Source organism: Oncorhynchus tshawytscha, linkage group LG05, assembly GCF_018296145.1.
Source record: "Oncorhynchus tshawytscha isolate Ot180627B linkage group LG05, Otsh_v2.0, whole genome shotgun sequence".
Lineage (NCBI taxonomy): Eukaryota > Metazoa > Chordata > Actinopteri > Salmoniformes > Salmonidae > Oncorhynchus > Oncorhynchus tshawytscha.
In genome coordinates this window covers 55,393,059-55,414,139 of record NC_056433.1, presented here as the reverse complement: position 1 = coordinate 55,414,139, position 21,081 = coordinate 55,393,059, and the positions used below count along the sequence as shown (strand labels likewise).

At 45.8% G+C, this 21,081-nt stretch overlaps 1 protein-coding gene across 4 annotated transcripts in view; it reads left to right on the top strand.

Annotated features, from left to right (window-relative positions):
* LOC112251558 (transducin-like enhancer protein 4) overlaps positions 1 to 21,081 on the top strand; it is a 93,972-nt gene that overhangs the window by 43,890 nt on the left and 29,001 nt on the right. The window contains exons 5-14 of one of the 4 annotated variants that reach the window (XM_042322101.1): positions 9,272 to 9,334; positions 10,134 to 10,208; positions 10,833 to 11,007; positions 11,684 to 11,700; positions 12,958 to 13,092; positions 14,864 to 14,917; positions 15,958 to 16,128; positions 16,256 to 16,397; positions 16,778 to 16,947; positions 17,374 to 17,462. In XM_042322101.1, coding sequence (XP_042178035.1) covers positions 9,272 to 9,334; positions 10,134 to 10,208; positions 10,833 to 11,007; positions 11,684 to 11,700; positions 12,958 to 13,092; positions 14,864 to 14,917; positions 15,958 to 16,128; positions 16,256 to 16,397; positions 16,778 to 16,947; positions 17,374 to 17,462 — 1,091 coding nt within the window. Of the gene's footprint in view, positions 1 to 9,271; positions 9,335 to 10,133; positions 10,209 to 10,829; positions 11,008 to 11,683; positions 11,701 to 12,957; positions 13,093 to 14,863; positions 14,918 to 15,957; positions 16,129 to 16,255; positions 16,398 to 16,777; positions 16,948 to 17,373; positions 17,463 to 21,081 lie in introns of all 4 variants that reach the window. The other 3 variants (XM_042322102.1, XM_042322103.1, XM_042322100.1) reach the window with 3 other exon arrangements.

Below are 21,081 nucleotides of genomic sequence, written 5' to 3'. Positions count from 1 at the left end.
GACTTTTTCCACATTTTGTTACATTATAGCCATATTCTACAATGTATTAAATAAAACATTTCCTCATCAATCTACACACAATAACCCATAATGACAAAGCAAAATCATAAATAGCTTATTTACATAACAATTCAGACCCTTTATATGAGACTCGAAATTGAGCTCAGCTGCATCCTGTTTCCATTGATCCTCCTTGAGATGTTTCTACAACTTGATTGGATTCCACCTGTGGTAAATTCAATTGATTGGTCATGATTTGGAAAGGCACACAGCTGTCTATGTAAGGTCCCACAGTTGACAGTGTATGTCAGAGCAAAAACCAAGCCATGAGATTCAAGGAATTGTCAGTAGAGCTCAGAGATAGGATTGTGTCGAGGCACAATGGGGAAGGGTACCAAAACATTTCTGCAGCATTGAAGGTCCCCAGAACACAGTGCAAGAAGTTTGGAACCACCAAGACTCTTCCTAGAGCTGGCCGCCCAGCCAAACTGAGCAATCAGGGGAGAAGGGCCTTGGTCAGGGAGGTGACCAAGCACCCTATGGTCACTCTGACAGAGCTCCTCTGGGTTCCTCTGGGGAGATGGGAGACCATTTCAGAAGGACAACCATCTCTGCAGCACTTCACCAAATCAGGCCTTTATGGCAGAGTGGCCAAATGGAAGCCACTCCTCAGTAAAAGGCACATGACAGCCCACTTGGAATTTGCCAAAAGGCCCTTAAAGGACTCTCAGACCATGAGAAACAAGATTCTCTGGTCTGATGAAAGTCTTTGGCCTGAATGCCAAGCATCACTCTGGAGGGAACTTGGCACCATCCTTACAGTGAAGCATGGTGGTGGCAGCATCATACTGTGGTGATGTTTTTCAGCGGCAGGGACTGGGAGACTAGTCAGGATCAAGGTGAAAGATGAACGGAGCAAAGTCCAGAGAGATCCTTCACGAAAACCTGCTCCAGAGCCCTCGGGACTTCAGACTGGACCGAAGGTTCGCCTTCCAACAGGACAATGACCCTAAGCACACAGCCAAGACAACGCAGGAGTGGCTTCGGGAAAAGTCTCTGAATGTCCTTGAGTGGCCCAGCCAGAGCCCGGACTTGAACCCGATCGAACATCTCTGGAGAGACCTGAAAATAGCTGTGCAGTGACGCTCCCCATCCAACCTGACAGAGCTTGAGAGGGAAGAATGGGATAAATTCCTCAAATAAAGTTGTGCCAAGCTTGTAGCATCATACCCATGAAAAGTCAAGGCTGTCCCCAGTCCACCTGGCCATGCTGCTGTTCCAGTTTCAACTGACCTGAGCCCTAGGACCATGCCCCAGGACTACCTGACATGATGACTCCTTGCTGTCCCCAGTCCACCTGGCCATGCTGCTGCTCCAGTTTCAACTTCCACCTGACTGTGCTGCTGCTCCAGTTCAACTGTTCTGCCTTATTATTATTCGACCATGCTGGTCATTTATGAACATTTGAACATCTTGGCCATGTTCTGTTATAATCTCCACCCGGCACAGCCAGAAGAGGACTGGCCACCCCACATAGCCTGGTTCCTCTCTAGGTTTCTTCCTAGGTTTTGGCCTTTCTAGGGAGTTTTTCCTAGCCACCGTGCTTCTACACCTGCATTGCTTGCTGTTTGGGGTTTTAGGCTGGGTTTCTGTACAGCACTTTGAGATATCAGCTGATGTACGAAGGGCTATATAAATAAATTTGATTTGATTTGATTTGTAATCACTGCCGAAGGTTCTTCAACAAGAACTGAGTAAAGGGTCTGAATACAGAAAACCTGTTATTGCTTTATATTTATGGGCTATTGTGTGTAGATTGATGAGAAAACAACAACAATTGAATACATTTTAGAATAATGCTGTAACGTAACATAATGTGGAAAAAGTCAAGGGGTCTGAATACTTTCTGTACATAGGTCTGCAGAAGGCTAGTTACATACTATATTTAGTGATATACTGTATTCAAGGATATTGACCTGCAAGGCACTCTGTTCATAGTTCTACTGTACACTACTGTTCAAAAGTTTGGGGTCTAGTTTGAGAAACAGACGCCTCAAGTCCTCAACTGGCAGCTTCATTAAATAGTACTCACAAAACACCAGTCTCAACATCAACAGTGACGAGGTGACTCCGGGATGCTGGCCTTCTAGGCAGAGTTCCTCTGTCCAGTGTCTGTGTTTTTTTTTACCCATCTTAATCTTTTATTTTTATTGGCCAGTCTGAGATATGGCCTTTTCTTTGCAACTCTGCCTAGAAGGCCAGCATCCCAACTCTTCACGGTTGACGTTGAGAATGGTGTTTCGCGGGTACTATTTAATGACGCTGCCAGTCGAGGACTTGTGGGGCGTCTGTTTCTCAAACTAGACACTCTACTGTACTTGTCCTCTTGCTCCTCTTTATATTCTGGTTAGAGACAGTTTTTCCTGTTCTGTGAAGGGAGTAGTACACAGCATTGTACCAGATCTTTAGTTTCTTGGCAATTTCTCGCATGGAATAGCCTTCATTTCTCAGAAGAAGAATAGACTGAGTTTCAGAAGAAAGGTGTTTGTTTCTGGCCATTTTGAGCCTGTAATCGAACCCACAAATGCTGATGCTCCAGATACTCAACTAGTCCTAAGAAGGCCAGTTTTATTGCTTCTTTAATCAGGACAACAGTTTTCAGCTGTGCTAACATAATTGCAAATGGGTTTTCTAATGATCAATTAGCCTTTTAAAATGCTAAACTTGGATTAGCTAACACAACGTGCCATTGCAACACAGGAGTGATGGTTGCTGAAAATGGGCCTCTGTACGCTTATGTAGATATTCCATTTAAAACCAGCTGTTTCGAGCTACAATAGTCATTTACAACATCAGCCATGTCTACACTGTATTTCTGATCCAATTGATGTTATTTTAATGGACAGAAAATGAGCTTTTCTTTCAAAAACAAGAACATTTCTAAATGACCCCAAACTTTTGAACGGCAGTGTATATATTCAGTCAGGTCTAGAAGGCTCAGTGGATATAGTAAGTGATAATGCCCTACAGAAGGCTAGTTATATATTCAGTCAGGTCTAGAAGGCTCAGTGGATATAGTAAGTGATAATGCCCTACAGAAGGCTAGTTATATATTCAGTGCTAGGCCTACAGAAGTGTGTGCGTGTTAGGAATTGTGAATTTGCCCAAGGTGTGGAAATGCTGGATACAAGGATAAGGTTTAATAGACAAGCAATGGACAGGCATATGCAAACGGGCAGACACGTTCCTCTGAGAGGTTCACAGCAATCTGGCGTAGAGTGAAGGACAAACCTCTCATTATATGCTCATTCTTTATCTGTTTGTTCCCTCAGTGCCAGACCCAGACCAGAACAACAGTCAGAGTTGGGTCAGAATGAACACACACACACACTATTCTATTGGACGCCATTTAGCCGAGTGTTTGTGAGTGAGATAAAGAGAGAGAGTGAGAGGGTTTACAAAATGTGTGTGCTCTAGTGTCTGCATAATAAATGTGTGTGTGTGTGTGTGTGTTTGCTCGCTCATGCCTAATTACCGCTAGCTGTCTGCCCAGACTATGTTTCTATGTGTACATATAATGCATATTAATACGTAGCCTCGGCTGGTTGTGTTTAGCTGGCATTATAACCTGAAACCAGAGCTGTGTGGCAGAGAGATGAAGATGGCATTATAACCTGAAACCAGAGCTGTGTGGCAGAGAGATGAAGATGGCATTATAACCTGAATCCAGAGCTGTGTGGCAGAGAGATGAAGATGGCATTATAACCTGAATCCAGAGCTGTGTGGCAGAGAGATGAAGATGGCATTATAACCTGAATGTGTGGCCAGAGCTGTGTGCAGAGAGATGAAGATGGCATTATAACCTGAATCCAGAGCTGTGTGGCAGAGAGATGAAGATGGCATTATAACCTGAATCCAGAGCTGTGTGGCAGAGAGATGAAGATGGCATTATTATAATCTGAATCCAGAGCTGTGTGTGGCAGAGAGATGAAGATGGCATTATAACCTGAATCCAGAGCTGTGTGGCAGAGAGATGAAGATGGCATTATAACCTGAATCCAGAGCTGTGTGTGGCAGAGAGATGAAGATGGCATTATAACCTGAATCCAGAGCTGTGTGGCAGAGAGATGAAGATGGCATTATACCCTGAATCCAGAGCTGTGTGGCAGAGAGATGAAGATGGCATTATAACCTGAATCCAGAGCTGTGTGGCAGAGAGATGAAGATGGCATTATAACCTGAATCCAGAGCTGTGTGGCAGAGAGATGAAGATGGCATTATAACCTGAATCCAGAGCTGTGTGGCAGAGAGATGAAGATGGCATTATACCCTGAATCCAGAGCTGTGTGGCAGAGAGATGAAGATGGGCTTTGCTTTAATGCCTTCATTTCCAACACACTGATTTGCCTGTAATAGGATTGGGTCTATCTCTCTCCCCTCTTTCTCACCACCATCACCTCCTCCTCTCCTCCATCCTTTAATCCAGGCTTGATCTTAGTGGATTCAGTGCTTTTTTTCTCTGTTTATTTAAAGAGCTGGATTAGGATGAGGGGTGTATGTGGGTCAGCTGGAGGAGGCTTTGGACGGGTCAAACGTCCCTCGGTGTGTGCGTGTGTTTGTGTGTGTGTCTGTGTGTGTGCACAGCATGTGTGTGTGATCACTGATGTGTGCAACCCCTCTTTGCACATGTTATAGCATATGTGCTCTGTGTGTGTGTCTTTGATGTAGGAGTGTGTGAGTGCATGCATGTGTAACAGAGCTCATTTGTGAATAATGAGGCAGAGAGAGAGAGAGTGATGTAATCATGTTGGAATGAGAGAGAGAGTGATTCATTCCCAGGGAGCTAGCCTTTTAGCCTAATGGGTTTGTCACTCGATCAAAAGTCCACTGAGTAGCTACAGATGCCCTGCTTGGGATTTGTGTATGAACGAGTGTGTGTTTGTGTGTGTGTGTCTATAGGTGTGTGTGGGCACACATGCATGCCTGTTCATATATATGTGTGAGATCGAAAGCATAATCTGACGTCTGTGTTCTCCTGCGTGGTGTGTCTGTTTGCTTTGTGTGTGTGTCCTGTGTAGATCCCCAACGGTGAACGGGACGCTCCAGTGCCTTTCAGACACAAATAAAAATGAGTTGTGTATGTGTACTACCAAGGTGTATGTGCGTTTCCCCAGTGTGTATGTGTATTGCCATCGTGTATGTGTGTGGCCAGTGTGTGGGACTAGTTGTGTACTGTATAATTGCTTTGTGGTGGACAGGAGTTTAAAGCTGTAGCAGTCTGTCAGCCCAAGCTGGTAAGCTGGCAAGCTGGCAGTGTGTGAATATGAATGTCAGAGTAATGGGTAAGCGCATTATATTGCTGGGGAGCCTACGAGAGATATTGTTAAAAATAACCCTAACTCTGGGACTCAGGCAGAAATTTGCCCGCAGGACTGCGTTTTCACAGATGTCCCGTAAAGGCTTCTCTTTGTCTGCTAAAGAGCCGCTCTATGTGTGTTTTGTGTGTGTATATTTTGTGTGTGTGTATTCTTGTGTGTTCTTGTGTGTGTGGTTTGTACGTGGGTGTGTGTGTGTGTGCACATGCATGAATGAGAGTGTTGTATGTCTTTCCTGTTTATTTGACAGAGCCTCTATATCTGGTTTAGTAAGAGAGGGAGTGTGTTTGTGTGTGTGTGTGTTTCAAGTTGTATTAGTCGTATGTACAGGATAAACGTGTGTGTATGGCGGGGGCTGTCTGTGTTTCTGTCTTAATGCTCCATGCCTCTCATGGTGGGCTCTGTTGCTTTTATGAGAGCATTTCAATATTTTTTTGTGTCAATATCTCTGTGTGTGTGTGTGCGCTCTGTTCTGTTCTGCTCTGTTTGTTTGTTTGTTTTTCTTTCATTGTGCATGTGTGTGCTTTACTGCTCTCCTTTCCTCATTCCCTCTCTCTGTTTCTTTTCCTCCTCTTCCCAAATAGAGGGGCCATCAATCAGAGGGGGGGGGGGGGGCTGCTGGCTCAGCGCCAGGAAGAGAGGCTGGCACTCTGCCCAGAGAGAGAGAGAGAACGAGGGAGAGAAAGAAAGAGGGAGGGTTCGTGAACAGGATGAATAGAGAGAGAGAGACCAAGTGAACAGAGGGAAGGGAGAGAAAAAAAGAGAGACAGAGTCTAAGTGCACAGAGGAGAGGGAGGGAATAGAGCGGGAGAGAGAGAATAGGGGTGATAGACGAGGGAGGAAGAGATCAGTTATTTTATTGAATACCTCTGTGGCTTTGACCACAATCAGTGGCTGATTAGTGCATCACTGGTTACTAATATTTGCCTTGAAGTGTTTGCAGAGGGAGGAGAGCAGTTCCATTAGGCAGCAGGGGGAGGGAGATAAGGATAGACTAGGGCTGTCTGGCCAGGGGCACTTGCTCGCTCTCTTTCTGCTGCTACAGGACTGAGGGGGACTAAGGGGACTGCTGAACACATGCAGGCAGGCACGCACGCATAAAATGAAACACTCACACACATACACACACCCATATCTACACACACACACCACACACTCTCACCCAGCACAGCCCCACTGGGGCTCAGGGAAAGACACAGCTGGCAGTGCCCAAATACACCGGGCACCATCGCAACCCCCCCCCATCCTCACTATGCTAACCTAGCCGAGCCCACACCATTCACATTCAACTGTCTTAGCAAAGCTTTTGCATCATGTTATAAAGTAAGTGCTCCAGGAAAGCTTACTGCAGCTTGTCTATGTCATACCAATGATCCACTTGCATTAGTTTCAGAGTATCAGTAATGACTCCTGTGTTTCAGCTCACTGTATTAATTATTACCCTGAAATGATCTGATGATGGGGGAGCACGCTGAGTAAAGCTGTGCAGACTGTGTGTGTGTGTGTGTGTGTGTGTGTGTGTGTCTCAGGCAGTGGCAGACTGATGTGCTCCACAGCCTCCAGAGAACTGTGTCCTTGTCCTCCCTCTCATCCATCCATCTTCTCTTCCTCCCACATTTTGGAGGAATTTAGGTTGATTTGTTTGTGTTCTAAATGTAGCCTAATATAGACTAACATTTCCTCTCCTCTCCTCTCCTCTCCTCTCCTCTCCTCTCCTCTCCTCTCCTCTCCCTCTCCTCTCCTCTCCTCTCCTCTCCTCTCCTCTCCTCTCCTCTCCTCTCCTCTCCTCTCCCTCTCCTCTCCTCTCCTCTCCTCTCCTTTCCTCTCCCCCTCATCTCTCCCTCTTTCCGCCAAACAAAGAGGCAGCAGTGTTCTGTTGGCAGACTATTTATCCTCAGGTGTTTATTGACCAGCCCTCTCCTCCTCCTTTGTATCCATCCACCCATCCCTCCATCCACAGCCCTGCCAAAACTCCCTTATGTACTCTTTTGGCAGAGCTCTCCCCAACAAGTCCATGTTGTTGTTGCTGACACCTGGCCTACGCTGGAGGAAGAGAAAGAGAGGGAGCAAGAGATGGTGGAGAGGAAGCAGTGCTGAGCTCTGTTTGAAGCAGGCTGCCAAGACTCCGGTCTGACAGATCTAGGATCAGTTGCAGCCATGGTTGTGTTGTTGGTGAGAGCAGAGGCAGGTCATCTGATCTGGAATCAGAATTCCTGGGTTGGCTGCCTGGTCGAGGGAGGCCAGCGGCTGCAGTCTACGCTCTGAACAGCTCATTGCTAGTCAACAACTCAATGATTGTAGTTTCTTGGTCTAGCTACATGTATTAATGTTACACAGTGTCATAACAGTATATTGTAGACACAGTCCAGGAAAAATACCCCCCTCATGGCCAATAGGAGTATACAATCCTTGTTCCTGCCCCCCCCCTACTCCCCCATACCCCTTTACAGGCTTTCACTAAGCAACACAACATTAGTTATCTATCAATACTGAATGTCTCTCTCTCTCCTCCCGCTCACTCTGTTTTCTGTCTCTTTCACTTCCTCTCTCTCACTTTCAGACACATATACACACACACACACACACACACACACACACACACACACACACACACACACACACACACACCAGTCAGCATGCACACAAGCCCACATTATATCATTAACTAGGTTTTCTCTCCCCTTCGAATGGAGCGCTGTATCTATTAGAGAGCTGTGTTGTAGAATTTGGCCTTGCATTGAGATGGGGCTGGCTGTTTCTGACAGGTGTGTGAGTGTATCAGACCCTGTCAGTCACTGTCCTCTCCTCTCGTTTGTCTCCCTCTGTGTGTCAGAAACATGTGTTGGAGTGGATCCATGGAGGGACACAAATACATAGAGAACCATCGAGGGAGGGAGGGGAGGGAGGGAGGGGAGGGGAGGGGAGGGAGGGAGGGAGGGGAGGGGAGGGAGGGGAGGGGAGGGAGGAAGGGAGGGAGGGGAGGGAGGGAGGGAGGGAGGGAAGGGAGGGGGGGGAGGGAGGGAGGGAGGGGGAGGGGGGGGAGGGGGAGGGGGAGGGGGAGGGAGGGAGGGAAAGAATGAATAATAATAATGGCTGTGGGAAGGCTGTTAAAGAGCGAGAGAACGCCTGAGTGAGGAAGACAACAGAATGAGGCTCAGTGTGTGTTTGTGTGCATGTACACATGCATTTGTATTCTTTCATTTGTGTACATTATATATTGACATGTTATGTGTTTGTGTTGTGTGTTTGTTAGGCTCCATGTGTAGAAGACACAATTCGATGTCCTCACTTAGAAAGAGCATTTTCAATGGGCCTTTGGCAAGTGAGAGATAATTGATGAAATAATGGCATTGAATGCAGTGAGGAGGAGAGAGATACATGAGAAAGGGAGGGTGTTGAAAGGCCGTATGAAAACTGGAGACTAATAACACAGCTGGCTCTCACTCTTTCACTCACTCACTAATTTTGTCTTACTATCTCTCTCTTTCTCTTGCGGCCTCTTACTCTTTCTGTTTGTCTCTCTCTCATGCACTTGTTGTCGACTGGGTTTGAACCCAGGGCACCTGCATGCCACATGACTGTATTAGCCCGCTGAGCTAAAGGCATGAGCTTGAGGTGCTAAGATTTCAGGTCCCGGGAAGGGTTACTCATTACCGAACCACCTCCATCACATGCCTACTAACCTGAGTTGCCTCAATGACATTATTGATTATTATACGAGCTGTGAGAGGGATGGATGAAGAGTCTGTACATTCATTGATATATGTTTGTGTTGCTCCTGCTGCTTCCCTGAAACATATTACCCTATAAGGGCCCAAGGGAATGAATAATGTACTATATTACCTTGTATGATACATAAGATAAGACTGAAGTGTGTGTGTGTGTGTGTGTTGCAGGCGGAGATTGTGAAGCGTCTCAGTGCCATCTGTGCTCAGATCATCCCCTTCCTCTCTCAAGAGGTAAGTATCACTGACACACACACACACACACACACACACACACACACACACACACACACACACACACACGCTCATACTGTCCTCTTTACAATGGAAACCACATGGTCATAAGTACATATTGCTCTGTGTTCATCAAGACATAAGTACATATTGCTCTGTGTTCATCAAGACATAAGTACATATTGCTCTGTGTTCATCAAGACATAAGTACATAATGACCCAAAACAGTTTCTTAGCAGTTTCTTGACTGAGGTTAATATGTTTGACCCTATACCATGTGTGTGACAAGAATGTGGTAATAAAAAAATTGTAGGTAAAGTGTGTGTGTGTGTGTCCGGTGATGAGTGTGTGTCCACTGAAGGGAAGGTCACAGAACTGGTGGCGGTTTTACCTTGGCCAATATTGACACAGTGTGTGTGTTCTCACTTGTGTGTGTGTTTACGTACTGTGTGTGTGCTTGAATGAGTAAATAGGTGTGGGTTTTGGGGTGTTTGAGTGTGGTCCTGCTGCGTACTTTTGTGTGGGCATGTGTGACACTTTCTGTGTGTGTGTGTGTGTGTGTGTGTGTGTGTGTGTGTGTCTGGTTGCTCAATCAGTGCATATATTTGTACTGTGTGTGCATACAGTATGTTTGATAGTGTGTATTGAGCCACTCTGTGTGTGTGTGTGTGTTGTGTGATATATGTGCATTTGGTTCCATCACAAACATGTGTCGGGTACAATATACTGTATATGTTAGGAACAGCACACGGTGGGGTAAGTAACGCGCGCGTGTGTGTGTGCATGTGTGCGTGTGTAGCACCAACAGCAGGTGGTCCAAGCAGTGGAGAGGGCCAAGCAGGTCACTATGGCCGAACTCAACGGCATCATCGGGGTGAGTCATCTCTATTCACCATGACAACCATTACACTCCCGACAGCGACACTATCAACACACACACAGCCTACAGGCAGTGGCATGCACACCTCTCACTCTGCAGTGTTTATTATCCTGGGAGGAACAATGGGGTGTAAGTAGGCCGGTAATGTGATGAGAGCTCAGACAAGCTCTCACTGGAAAGCCCCTGTACTTTCGCACACACACACACACACACACACACACACACACACACACACACACACACACACACACACACACACACACACACACACAACACAAAAAAGCTGTAATAAGACCCGGGGAAAACAGGTTCCCTTTATCTGTATGTACCCCCCTCTCCCTTTTCCTCCGTCCCAATCTTTTTCCCCCTCTGTTGTCTTCTCTCCCTCTGTCTACACTTTTATATTTTGGTTTCTCTCTATTTCTCCTACTCCCTATCTCTCTCTCCCTCCTCCTGTCCTCCCTCCCTCTCTCGCCGCTGTCCTCTTTTTTCCCTCTGCTCTACTCTCACCAATTTTTCTCTCCATGTCTTCTGTCTCTCTCTCCCTCTAATCTTTCCTTTGTCTCTCTCTCCCCCTCTTCCCTCTCCCCCCTGCCCTGTCTCCCTGGTGTACAGCAGCAGCAGCTCCAGCACCTGTCTCACCACACCCCAGGTATCCCACTGACTCCCCACCCGTCAGGGCTCTCTCTGGGGGGAGGCTCGGGCCTACTGGCCCTCACTGGAGCCCTGGGAGTCTCAGCCCACCTGGCCTCCAAGGACGAACGCAACCACCTGGACCCTGAGCACCTGAGAGGTACGACTCACTGACTGTCCTCCACATGAAGGACACTGGTGGAGAGTTGTAGTACTGAAATGTGTCAGCTTTTGATACAAAATAACCACTTGGTTGAACTTTAATTGAACTCAAAGGGTGGCAGAGTATTTTTTTTATTTTTTATTTAACATTTATTTAACTACGCAAGTCAGTTTAGAACAAATTCTTATTTACAATGACGGCCTACCGGGGAAATGCCTTTTTCAGGGGCAGAACGACAGATTTGTACCTTGTCAGCTCGGGGATTCGATGAAGCAACCTTTCGGTTAGTGGCCCAACGCTCTCTAACTACTAGGCTATCTTTAAGAAAAGCACTCATTAAACATAAAACAACGGACAAATGGCACTCCGTTGCCTGCAAGGCTGTATATTGACGTAGTGTGGTTATATGTTAAACTTCTAGGTCCCTGGTGCAGAAGAGAAAGAGACAGCAGACATGAATGAGTGAACAGGGGAAGACAGAGAGCATTGTGTCAGAGGAGTGGAGACAGAGAGGGCAGCACTGCAGATTGGAGACATGCACAATACAAAGCTTGTGTTTTTATTGCAGTGGGGACAGGCCGTTTTTCAGGTTGACCTTGGCTTGCTGTGGGATTGTTGTTATTATTATCTATACTGACGTCAATTCCCTCCCCCCTCTCTGTTCCTTCCCCAGAAGGTGCGCCCAGCAGGGTAAGTAACCCCAACGTGTGTGTGTGTGTGTGTGTGCTTGTTCATGCGCTTGTGTGTGCATTTTGTGTGTCTACAGTACGTGCGTGCTTGTGTGTGAGTGTGTGTTTATGTGACTGTGATGTAAAGTGAGGGGGAAAGAGAGTCTCCTTAAAGAGGAACTCTAAAAAACGTATGTTTTGTTGGAGAGCTGCCATTAATTAAAAAAACAGTACTAGAATTATTAAAGCGAGTACAACAGTAGAACAGTGATATTGTTCCTTGACTAAGGTCCAATAGAACACTGGTCAGTTCTATGGAGACAACCAATTATGGTGATATGGGTCCAGTAGGATGGTCATGGGGCTGTCTCTTACTCTGTGGTTAGATATAACCTTGGTGTGTTGGAACTGAGGGAACCGACAGACCAGACTATTAGACAGCTGTCCTCACTCACACTCACTCTGATAATAACAGAAAGAGGGAGGAGTTGAGAGAAGAAATGAGAGATATAGAAGGAGAGAAGAAAGAAAGAAGGAAATAGGGAGGGTACTCTGAGGGGAGCAAGTAAAAAGGGGAACATTTGACTGTGTCTATTTTATTAAAAAGTCTAAAGTGTGCAATAGCCTTTTCTTTATTTTCTTAACCCCTTTACCCAATGGTCTGATAAGAGGTCCGGTTTGAATTTAACATCCTTCAAAATATGGATGGAAGGAGGGAAGGAGGTAGGAGAGATGCATATCAATTTGTATTTGTTAAGTCGTGCCAATATTACATTTTTGAATTTTAAATAGAGAGGAAGAAAGAGAAAGTGAGGGGAAGAAGGAGAGGGGGAGTGAGAGATGGAGGAGAAGACTGGGGAGTTTGTTGAGAAAACTGTGGTTCTTTGTGTGTTCTGGTCATGTCCGTCCAACCAGCTTCCTTCCTGTGTCCTCTACAGTTCTAAGGAGCAGAACTTTCCGTAGGAGTCAACCGATGAAAGAGAATAGAGTTATGCCACATAGAGCCCAGAAATAATACTCCACTTTGATGTTTTATTCCTCTATTATGGGGAGTCCCACCACGCTCTTTCTGGTATAAATAGCCAGAAAATGGGCTTCTTGTACAATGATCAGAGTCATATTTTACATGAAGTTTTCAGTGTCAGGGAGAAAGTTAATTCAAAATAACACATTCAGAAATGTGTTGTTTGGTTGCATTTTCTGTATGACTTATCTGCTGTATGTTTTTCTCTTTTTTATGTGTGTGTGTGTTGTTGTGTGTGTTGTTGTGTGTGTGCAGAGTAAGTCAGTGTCATCGACAGACAGCCAACCGGTGGAGGAGCGCCAGGGCCCGTCGGGGGGGTACTCCTCCTCCCAGGGAGGGGATGCAAAGAGGAGGCGCTGTGATGACAAAGAGCCCCTCCCACCTCACTACGTACGTACGCCATTCAATCAAACCCGCAGTATTAACGGTGTCTCTGACATCACAGGTTAACCGGGGGTCACACTCCTTCTACCAGTCAAATATGTGTTTAACTTGGAAGTGATTGATCACCAAAATAGATAACCCTAGTGAACATGATCTCTCTCGCTCTGTGGAATGAGTGTTCTGATTGACATAAATACACACATCACACCAGTATGAGAACTGCCTCACACATCACATCAGTATGAGAACTGCCTCACACGTCACATCGGTATGAGAACTGCCTCACACATCACACCAGTATGAGAACTGCCTCACACATCACATCGGTATGAGAACTGCCTCACACGTCACATCAGTATGAGAACTGCCTCACACATCACATCAGTATGAGAACTGCCTCACACGTCACATCAGTATGAGAACTGCCTCACACATCACATCAGTATGAGAACTGCCTCACACATCACACCGGTATGAGAACTGCCTCACACATCACATCAGTATGAGAACTGCCTCACACATCACATCAGTATGAGAACTGCCTCACACATCACATCAGTATGAGAACTGCCTCACACGTCACATCAGTATGAGAACTGCCTCACACATCACACCGGTATGAGAACTGCCTCACACATCACATCAGTATGAGAACTGCCTCACACGTCACATCAGTATGAGAACTGCCTCACACATCACACCGGTATGAGAACTGCCTCACACATCACACCGGTATGAGAACTGCCTCACACATCACATCAGTATGAGAACTGCCTCACACATCACACCGGTATGAGAACTGCCTCACACATCACATCGGTATGAGAACTGCCTCACACGTCACATCGGTATGAGAACTGCCTCACACATCACATCAGTATGAGAACTGCCTCACACATCACATCGGTATGAGAACTGCCTCACACATCACATCAGTATGAGAACTGCCTCACACGTCACATCAGTATGAGAACTGCCTCACACATCACATCGGTATGAGAACTGCCTCACACGTCACATCAGTATGAGAACTGCCTCACACATCACATCAGTATGAGAACTGCCTCACACGTCACATCAGTATGAGAACTGCCTCACACATCACATCGGTATGAGAACTGCCTCACACAGTATGAGAATTGCCTCACACGTCACATCAGTATGAGAACTGCCTCACACGTCACATCGGTATGAGAAACGCCTCACACATCACATCAGTATGAGAATTGCCTCACACGTCACATCAGTATGAGAACTGCCTCACAAATCACATCGGTATGAGAACTGCCTCACACATCACATCAGTATGAGAACTGCCTCACACATCACATCAGTATGAGAACTGCCTCACACATCACATCAGTGTAGCCTCTCGTAAAGGGAGGTGTTGTGAGCTCTGTTGATCATCAGCCTCTCTGTACTACATAATGGTTGTTTTTTTTCCGGTCTGTCTATGTCCAGAAATAGTCTCATCTCCACCGTGGCCCTGATCTGGCTCAATACAATTAGGGGGTGATGTCACTCCACGTGATGTCAATAGGAATATCAGGCCATGATCACATCAAAGCGTTGTTGCCATGGTGACTAAGTGCCATCGCTGTCACCCGTATTCCCAGAGATAGAGGGAGGGAGAGAGAGGAGTAAAGCAGTGATATGGCCAAACAGAGTGAGAGAGGTTGTGTGTGCCTGACATAGTGAGGGAGTGAGCTGTGGGCAATGTTTATGTGGTAGAGAATGTTTGTGTTTCTGACATTCTCCTCTCTCCTCTGTCTCACAGGACAGTGATGGAGACAAGAGTGAGGACAACCTGGTTGTGGATGTCTCTAACGAGGTAAGTGTGTTTGTCAACCATCGGCACAGATCTAGGATCAGCTTACCCTGACCCCAGTCAACCATCAGAGAGAGAACGCTAAACTGACCTTAAATCAGCATCCGATACTGCTGCGGAAAAACAAACAATGAGTCATATATAACTACTGTAGCTATACTGGCTGAAACCGGTCCGTATTGACCAGACCCTCCCTAGCCAATAGAACATAGTTCAAATGGAAAGCTGAGTCTCCTCTCTCGAAGACCCTGTTGTTTCACTGTGGCTGGTTAAGTATAGGAGAATAAGACACTTGCGTCGGGATTTTGAAAATAGTGAATATTATTATATAAGCACATTATTGGGGGCTAGCTTGCTGCTTTTCTCTCCTCTCCTACCGAGTACAGTCTCCCTGCTGAACACACACAACCACATATACACACACACACCTCATGCACACATAAACACACACACACCCCTCCTTTCATCAGATGGCAGCAGTGTGCTTCCTTTATTTATGCAAAGCCGTTTATGCCCTCAGAATGTTTAAATTCTTTAAATACCTCACGCAGTGTACCAAAATATGTTTTATCTAAGCCTTCTGTGTGTGATACTGCGCAGCACAATGCACAAAAGCAGGAAAGTCTCTTGTGTGATTTGTGAATACAGAACAATTGGAGAATTTGACAAATGTGCTTAATGGGTGTGTGAGAGGGAGTGTCTCTGGTGACTTTACTAGAGCAGTCTATGGATGTGTGTTCTGCTCTGCTCAGACACAGTAGAAGTGCTGACTGCAGCACACTGGGAGCAGATGGGAATGGTTTTATTTAGGTGGCTGTGGCAGGGAGGTAGACAGTCGGCTGAGTTTGACTTACAGTACCATACACAGGCCTCATGCACACTTGTGCTTAAACCCTTACAGATACTATAGTAATCTATAATGTCTATAATGTTACATATTTACGGGTTTTTGTTTTTTTCACAGCCAATGTGAAGGCTACTGTCTTCTTCTTGCATGGCTTTTGGGGTGATCTGGTCTCCCATATCTCTCTGTGTGTCTCCAGGAGCCCACATCCCCCGTGGGCAGCCCCCATCACTCCCCCCACGGGAACGGTCTGGATCGGGCCCCCACCCTGAGGAAGGAGTTACCAGGGTCCCCCAGGAGCCCCGGGGAGGCCCCTTCCCCCCAACCACCACACAGCCCCACCCCAGGCAAGGCCAAGGACCCAGCACAGGTATGATACATTCATTGTCAAGCATTAACATGGTGGCCAAAATCCACCAATTAAAAGTACTTATCACTCATTTACAGTATCTGTATGGTGGTGCTTCGTTTGACAGTATCTCTTTACCTCTCTGCAGATGGAGAAGTCTGGGTCGCCGTTGTCTAAGTCGAGCACCCCGTCCCCCTCTCACCGTGAGGCCCTTACCCCTGGCCCCGCCGGCCCCAGTACGTCCTGCCTCCGTCTGCTCAGCAAGGCTGCCTCCTCCGCTGACCCCCTGGGTGAGTCAGACACCCCTGTCTGCCTGCCATACCCTATGTCTTTACCCCTGTTATTATACCCTTGCACCCCTGTTAAACCTTCAAATCACCCTACTGTGATCATATAGCCCTGTAATACCATAATTATACCTTCCATCTGATCATAGTACCATTATCCCACACCTACTGTGATGATATGCTCCTGTGGTCCCTTATTGTACTCACATATGCCATATTCTGCCTAAAGCAATAAAGACGGCATTGTAGCCTATAAGAAACCGAGATGAACTTGATTGTTGACAACACATCTCTAGCAGTTAGACATCACCCTAAGCCTTTCTTACCCGCTGGAATGTAAGGTGTGGTCTCATCTCCCCCTCACCCCCTCCTCCCCTCTCCAGCTCTCCGCAGTCCCCTGTCTGTGCCCCCCGGTTCATACCCAGCTCACTTTGGGGTGGTGTCCCACGCAGGCCTCAACGGGGAGCTGGCTAGTCCCGGGGGCTTCGGGGCTGCCCTGACCCTCTCACCCCAGATCAGCACCTCCGCCGGCGTCTACACCCGCAGCCCCTTGGTGAGTTAGATACCACGCATCACTGGTCTCTCTGTTTAAAACACCTGTCTACAACGGCAGACCTTACTGGCTACATTATCTATAGTCTTTGTCTCTTCCTGGCACTTACTTGATCAATTATGTCTCTAATTCGCCAGTTAGAGCGCACACCTGGTTACCCAGGTCTTAATCAATTAGATTGCTTTCAATTAGAAAGCAAGAAGGAAAACCAGTTGCCTAGAGGATCGAAGATGTGCACCACTCATTTAAAACAATACATTTTGTATTGATGACAATGGATTCTTAGTAGTATTTGATTTGGAAGCTTGTTTTGGATGAATTGTCAAGATTTCACTCAACTTGATGAGATTAGGATTTACTGAGATTTAAACTGTTACAACACAGGATGATTCTATTAGTAAACTCCTAATGTCTTGGTCCTCCTAGTCTCTCCAGATGGCGTATGAGTCTCGGTCCCACCTCAGGGCCCCAGGGCTGTCCTCCTCACTGCCTGGTGGATCCTCCGGGGGAAAACCGTACGTCTCTCTTCTCCTCCATCTAAATCTATCCAGACAGAAAGAAAGATGGCTGTTGTTGTTATAGCTGGAGCAAGCCGCAAACTCTCCCATCACAAATAACACTCTGTACTAGAAGACTATTTCTCAACTTCTAATGCCATTACAGTGTTGACAGTCTTCAAGGTTTTAGCAAGTAGCAAGCACTTAGTTTTTGTAATAATATACAGATGAAGATTGCAGTGGTTGAAACTCTGTCCATTCTCTGCCTTCTCCCTCTCTCCAGTGCTTACTCTGTCCATTCTCTCTCTTCTCCCTCTCCAGTGCTTACTCTGTCCATTCTCTCCCTTCTCCCTCTCTCCAGTGCTTACAATTTCAATTCAATTCAAGGGCTTTATTGGCATGGGAAACATGTGTTAACATTGCCAAAGCAAGTGAGGTAGATAATATATAAAGTGAATATATAGAGTGAAATAAACAATAAAAATTAACAGTAAACATCACACATACAGAAGTTTCAAAACAATAAAGACATTACAAATGTCATATAAATCAAATCAAATTTTTATTTGTCACATACACATGGTTAGCAGATGTTAATGCGAGTGTAGCGAAATGCTTGTGCTTCTAGTTCCGACAATGCAGTAATAACGAGCAAGTAATCTAACTAACAATTCCAAAAAAAAATACTGTCTTATACACAGTGTAAGGGGATAAAGAATATGTACATAAGGATATATGAATGAGTGATGGTACAGAGCAGCATAGGCAAGATACAGTAGATGATATCGAGTACAGTATATACATATGAGATAAGTATGTAAACCAAGTGGCATAGTTAAAGTGGCTAGTGATACATGTATTACATAAGGATGCAGTCGATGATATAGAGTACAGTATCTAACGTATGCATATGAGATGAATAATGTAGGGTAAGTAACATTATATAAGGTAGCATTGTTTAAAGTGGCTAGTGATATATTTACATCATTTCCCATCAATTCCCATGATTAAAGTGGCTGGAGTAGAGTCAGTGTCATTGACAGTGTGTTGGCAGTAGCCACTCAATGTTAGTGGTGGCTGTTTAACAGTCTGATGGCCTTGAGATAGAAGCTGTTTTTCAGTCTCTCGGTCCCAGCTTTGATGCACCTGTACTGACCTCGCCTTCTGGATGACAGCGGGGTGAACAGGCAGTGGCTCGGGTGGTTGATGTCCTTGATGATCTTTATGGCCTTCCTGTAGCATCGGGTGGTGTAGGTGTCCTGGAGGGCAGGTAGTTTGCCCCCGGTGATGCGTTGTGCAGACCTCACTACCCTCTGGAGAGCCTTACGGTTGAGGGCGGTGCAGTTGCCATACCAGGCGGTGATACAGCCCGCCAGGATGCTCTCGATTGTGCATCTGTAGAAGTTTGTGAGTGCTTTTGGTGACAAGCCAAATTTCTTCAGCCTCCTGAGGTTGAAGAGGCGCTGCTGCGCCTTCCTCACAATGCTGTCTGTGTGAGTGGACCAATTCAGTTTGTCTGTGATGTGTATGCCGAGGAACTTAAAACTTGCTACTATATATATATATATACAGTGTTTTAACAATGTACAGATGGTAAAGGACACAAGATAAAATAAATAAGCATAGATATGGGTTGTATTTACAATGGTGTGTGTTCTTCACTGGTTGCCCTTTTCTCGTGGCAACAGGTCACAAATCTTGCTGCTGTGATGGCACACTGTGGAATTTCACCCAGATATGGGAGTTTTTCAAAATTGGATTTGTTTTCGAATTCTTTGTGGATCTGTGTAATCTGAGGGAAATATGTCTCTCTAATATGGTCATACATTGGGCAGGAGGTTAGGAAGTGCAGCTCAGTTTCCACCTCATTTTGTGGGCAGTGAGCACATAGCCTGTCTTCTCTTGAGAGCCATGTCTGCCTACGGCGGCCTTTCTCAATAGCAAGGCTATGCTCACTGAGTCTGTACATAGTCAAAGCTTTCCTTAATTTTGGGTCAGTCACAGTGGTCAGGTATTCTGCCACTGTGTACTCTCTGTGTAGGGCCAAATAGCATTCTAGTTTGCTCTGTTTTTTTGTTAATTCTTTCCAATGTGTCAAGTAATTATCTTTTTGTTTTCTCATGATTTGGTTGGGTCTAATTGTGCTGCTGTCCTGGGGCTCTGTAGGGTGTGTTTGTGTTTGTGAACAGAGCCCCAGGACCAGCTTGCTTAGGGGACTCTTCTCCAGGTTCATCTCTCTGTAGGTGATGGCTTTGTTGTGGAAGGTTTGGGAATCGCTTCCTTTTAGGTGGTTATCGAATTTAACGGCTCTTTTCTGGATTTTGATCATTAGTGGGTATCGGCCTAATTCTGCTCTGCATGCATGCATTTGGTGTTCTACGTTGTACACGGAGGATATTTTTGCAGAATTCTGCGTGCAGAGTCTCAATTTGATGTTTGTCCCATTTTGTGAAGTCTTGGTTGGTGAGCGGACCCCAGACCTCACAACCATAAAGGGCAATGGGCTCTATGACTGATTCAAGTATTTTTAGCCAAATCCTAATTGGTATGTTGAAATTTATGTTCCTTTTGATGGCATAGAATGCCCTTCTTGCCTTGTCTCTCAGATCGTTCACAGCTTTGTGGAAGTTACCTGTGGCGCTGATGTTTATGCCAAGGTATGTATCGTTTTTTGTGTGCTCTAGGGCAACAGTGTCTAGATGGAATTTGTATTTGTGGTCCTGGTGACTGGACCTTTTTTGGAACACCATTATTTTGGTCTTACTGAGATTTACTGTCAGGGCCCAGGTCTGACAGAATCTGTGCATCAGATCTAGGTGCTGCTGTAGGCCCTCCTTGGCTGGTGACAGAAGCACCAGATCATCAGCAAACAGCAGACATTTGACTTCGGATTCTAGTAGGGTGAGGCCGGGTGCTGCAGACTTTTCTAGTGCCCGCGCCAATTCGTTGATATATATGTTGAAGAGGGTGGGGCTTAAGCTGCATCCCTGTCTAACCCCACGACCCTGTGTGAAGAAATGTGTGTGTTTTTTGCCAATTTCAACCGCACACTTGTTGTTTGTGTACATGGATTTTATAATGTCGTAGGTTTTACCCCCAACACCACTTTCCATCAGTTTGTATAGCAGACCCTCATGCCAAATTGAGTCGAAGGCTTTTTTGAAATCAACAAAGCATGAGAAGACTTTGCCTTTGTTTTGGTTTGTTTGGTTGTCAATTAGGGTGTGCAGGGTGAATACATGGTCTGTTGTACGTAATTTGGTAAAAAGCCAATTTGACATTTGCTCAGTACATTGTTTTCATTGAGGAAGTGTACGAGTCTGCTGTTAATGATAATGCAGAGGATTTTCCCAAGGTTACTGTTGACGCATATTCCACGGTAGTTATTTGGGTCAAATTTGTCTCCACTTTTGTGGATTGGGGTGATCAGTCCTTGGTTCCAAATATTGGGGAAGATGCCAGAGCTAAGGATGATGTTAAAGAGTTTTAGTATAGCCAATTGGAATTTGTTGTCTGTATATTTGATCATTTCATTGAGGATACCATCAACACCACAGGCCTTTTTGGGTTGGAGGGTTTTTATTTTGTCCTGTAACTCATTCAATGTAATTGGAGAATCCAGTGGGTTCTGGTAGTC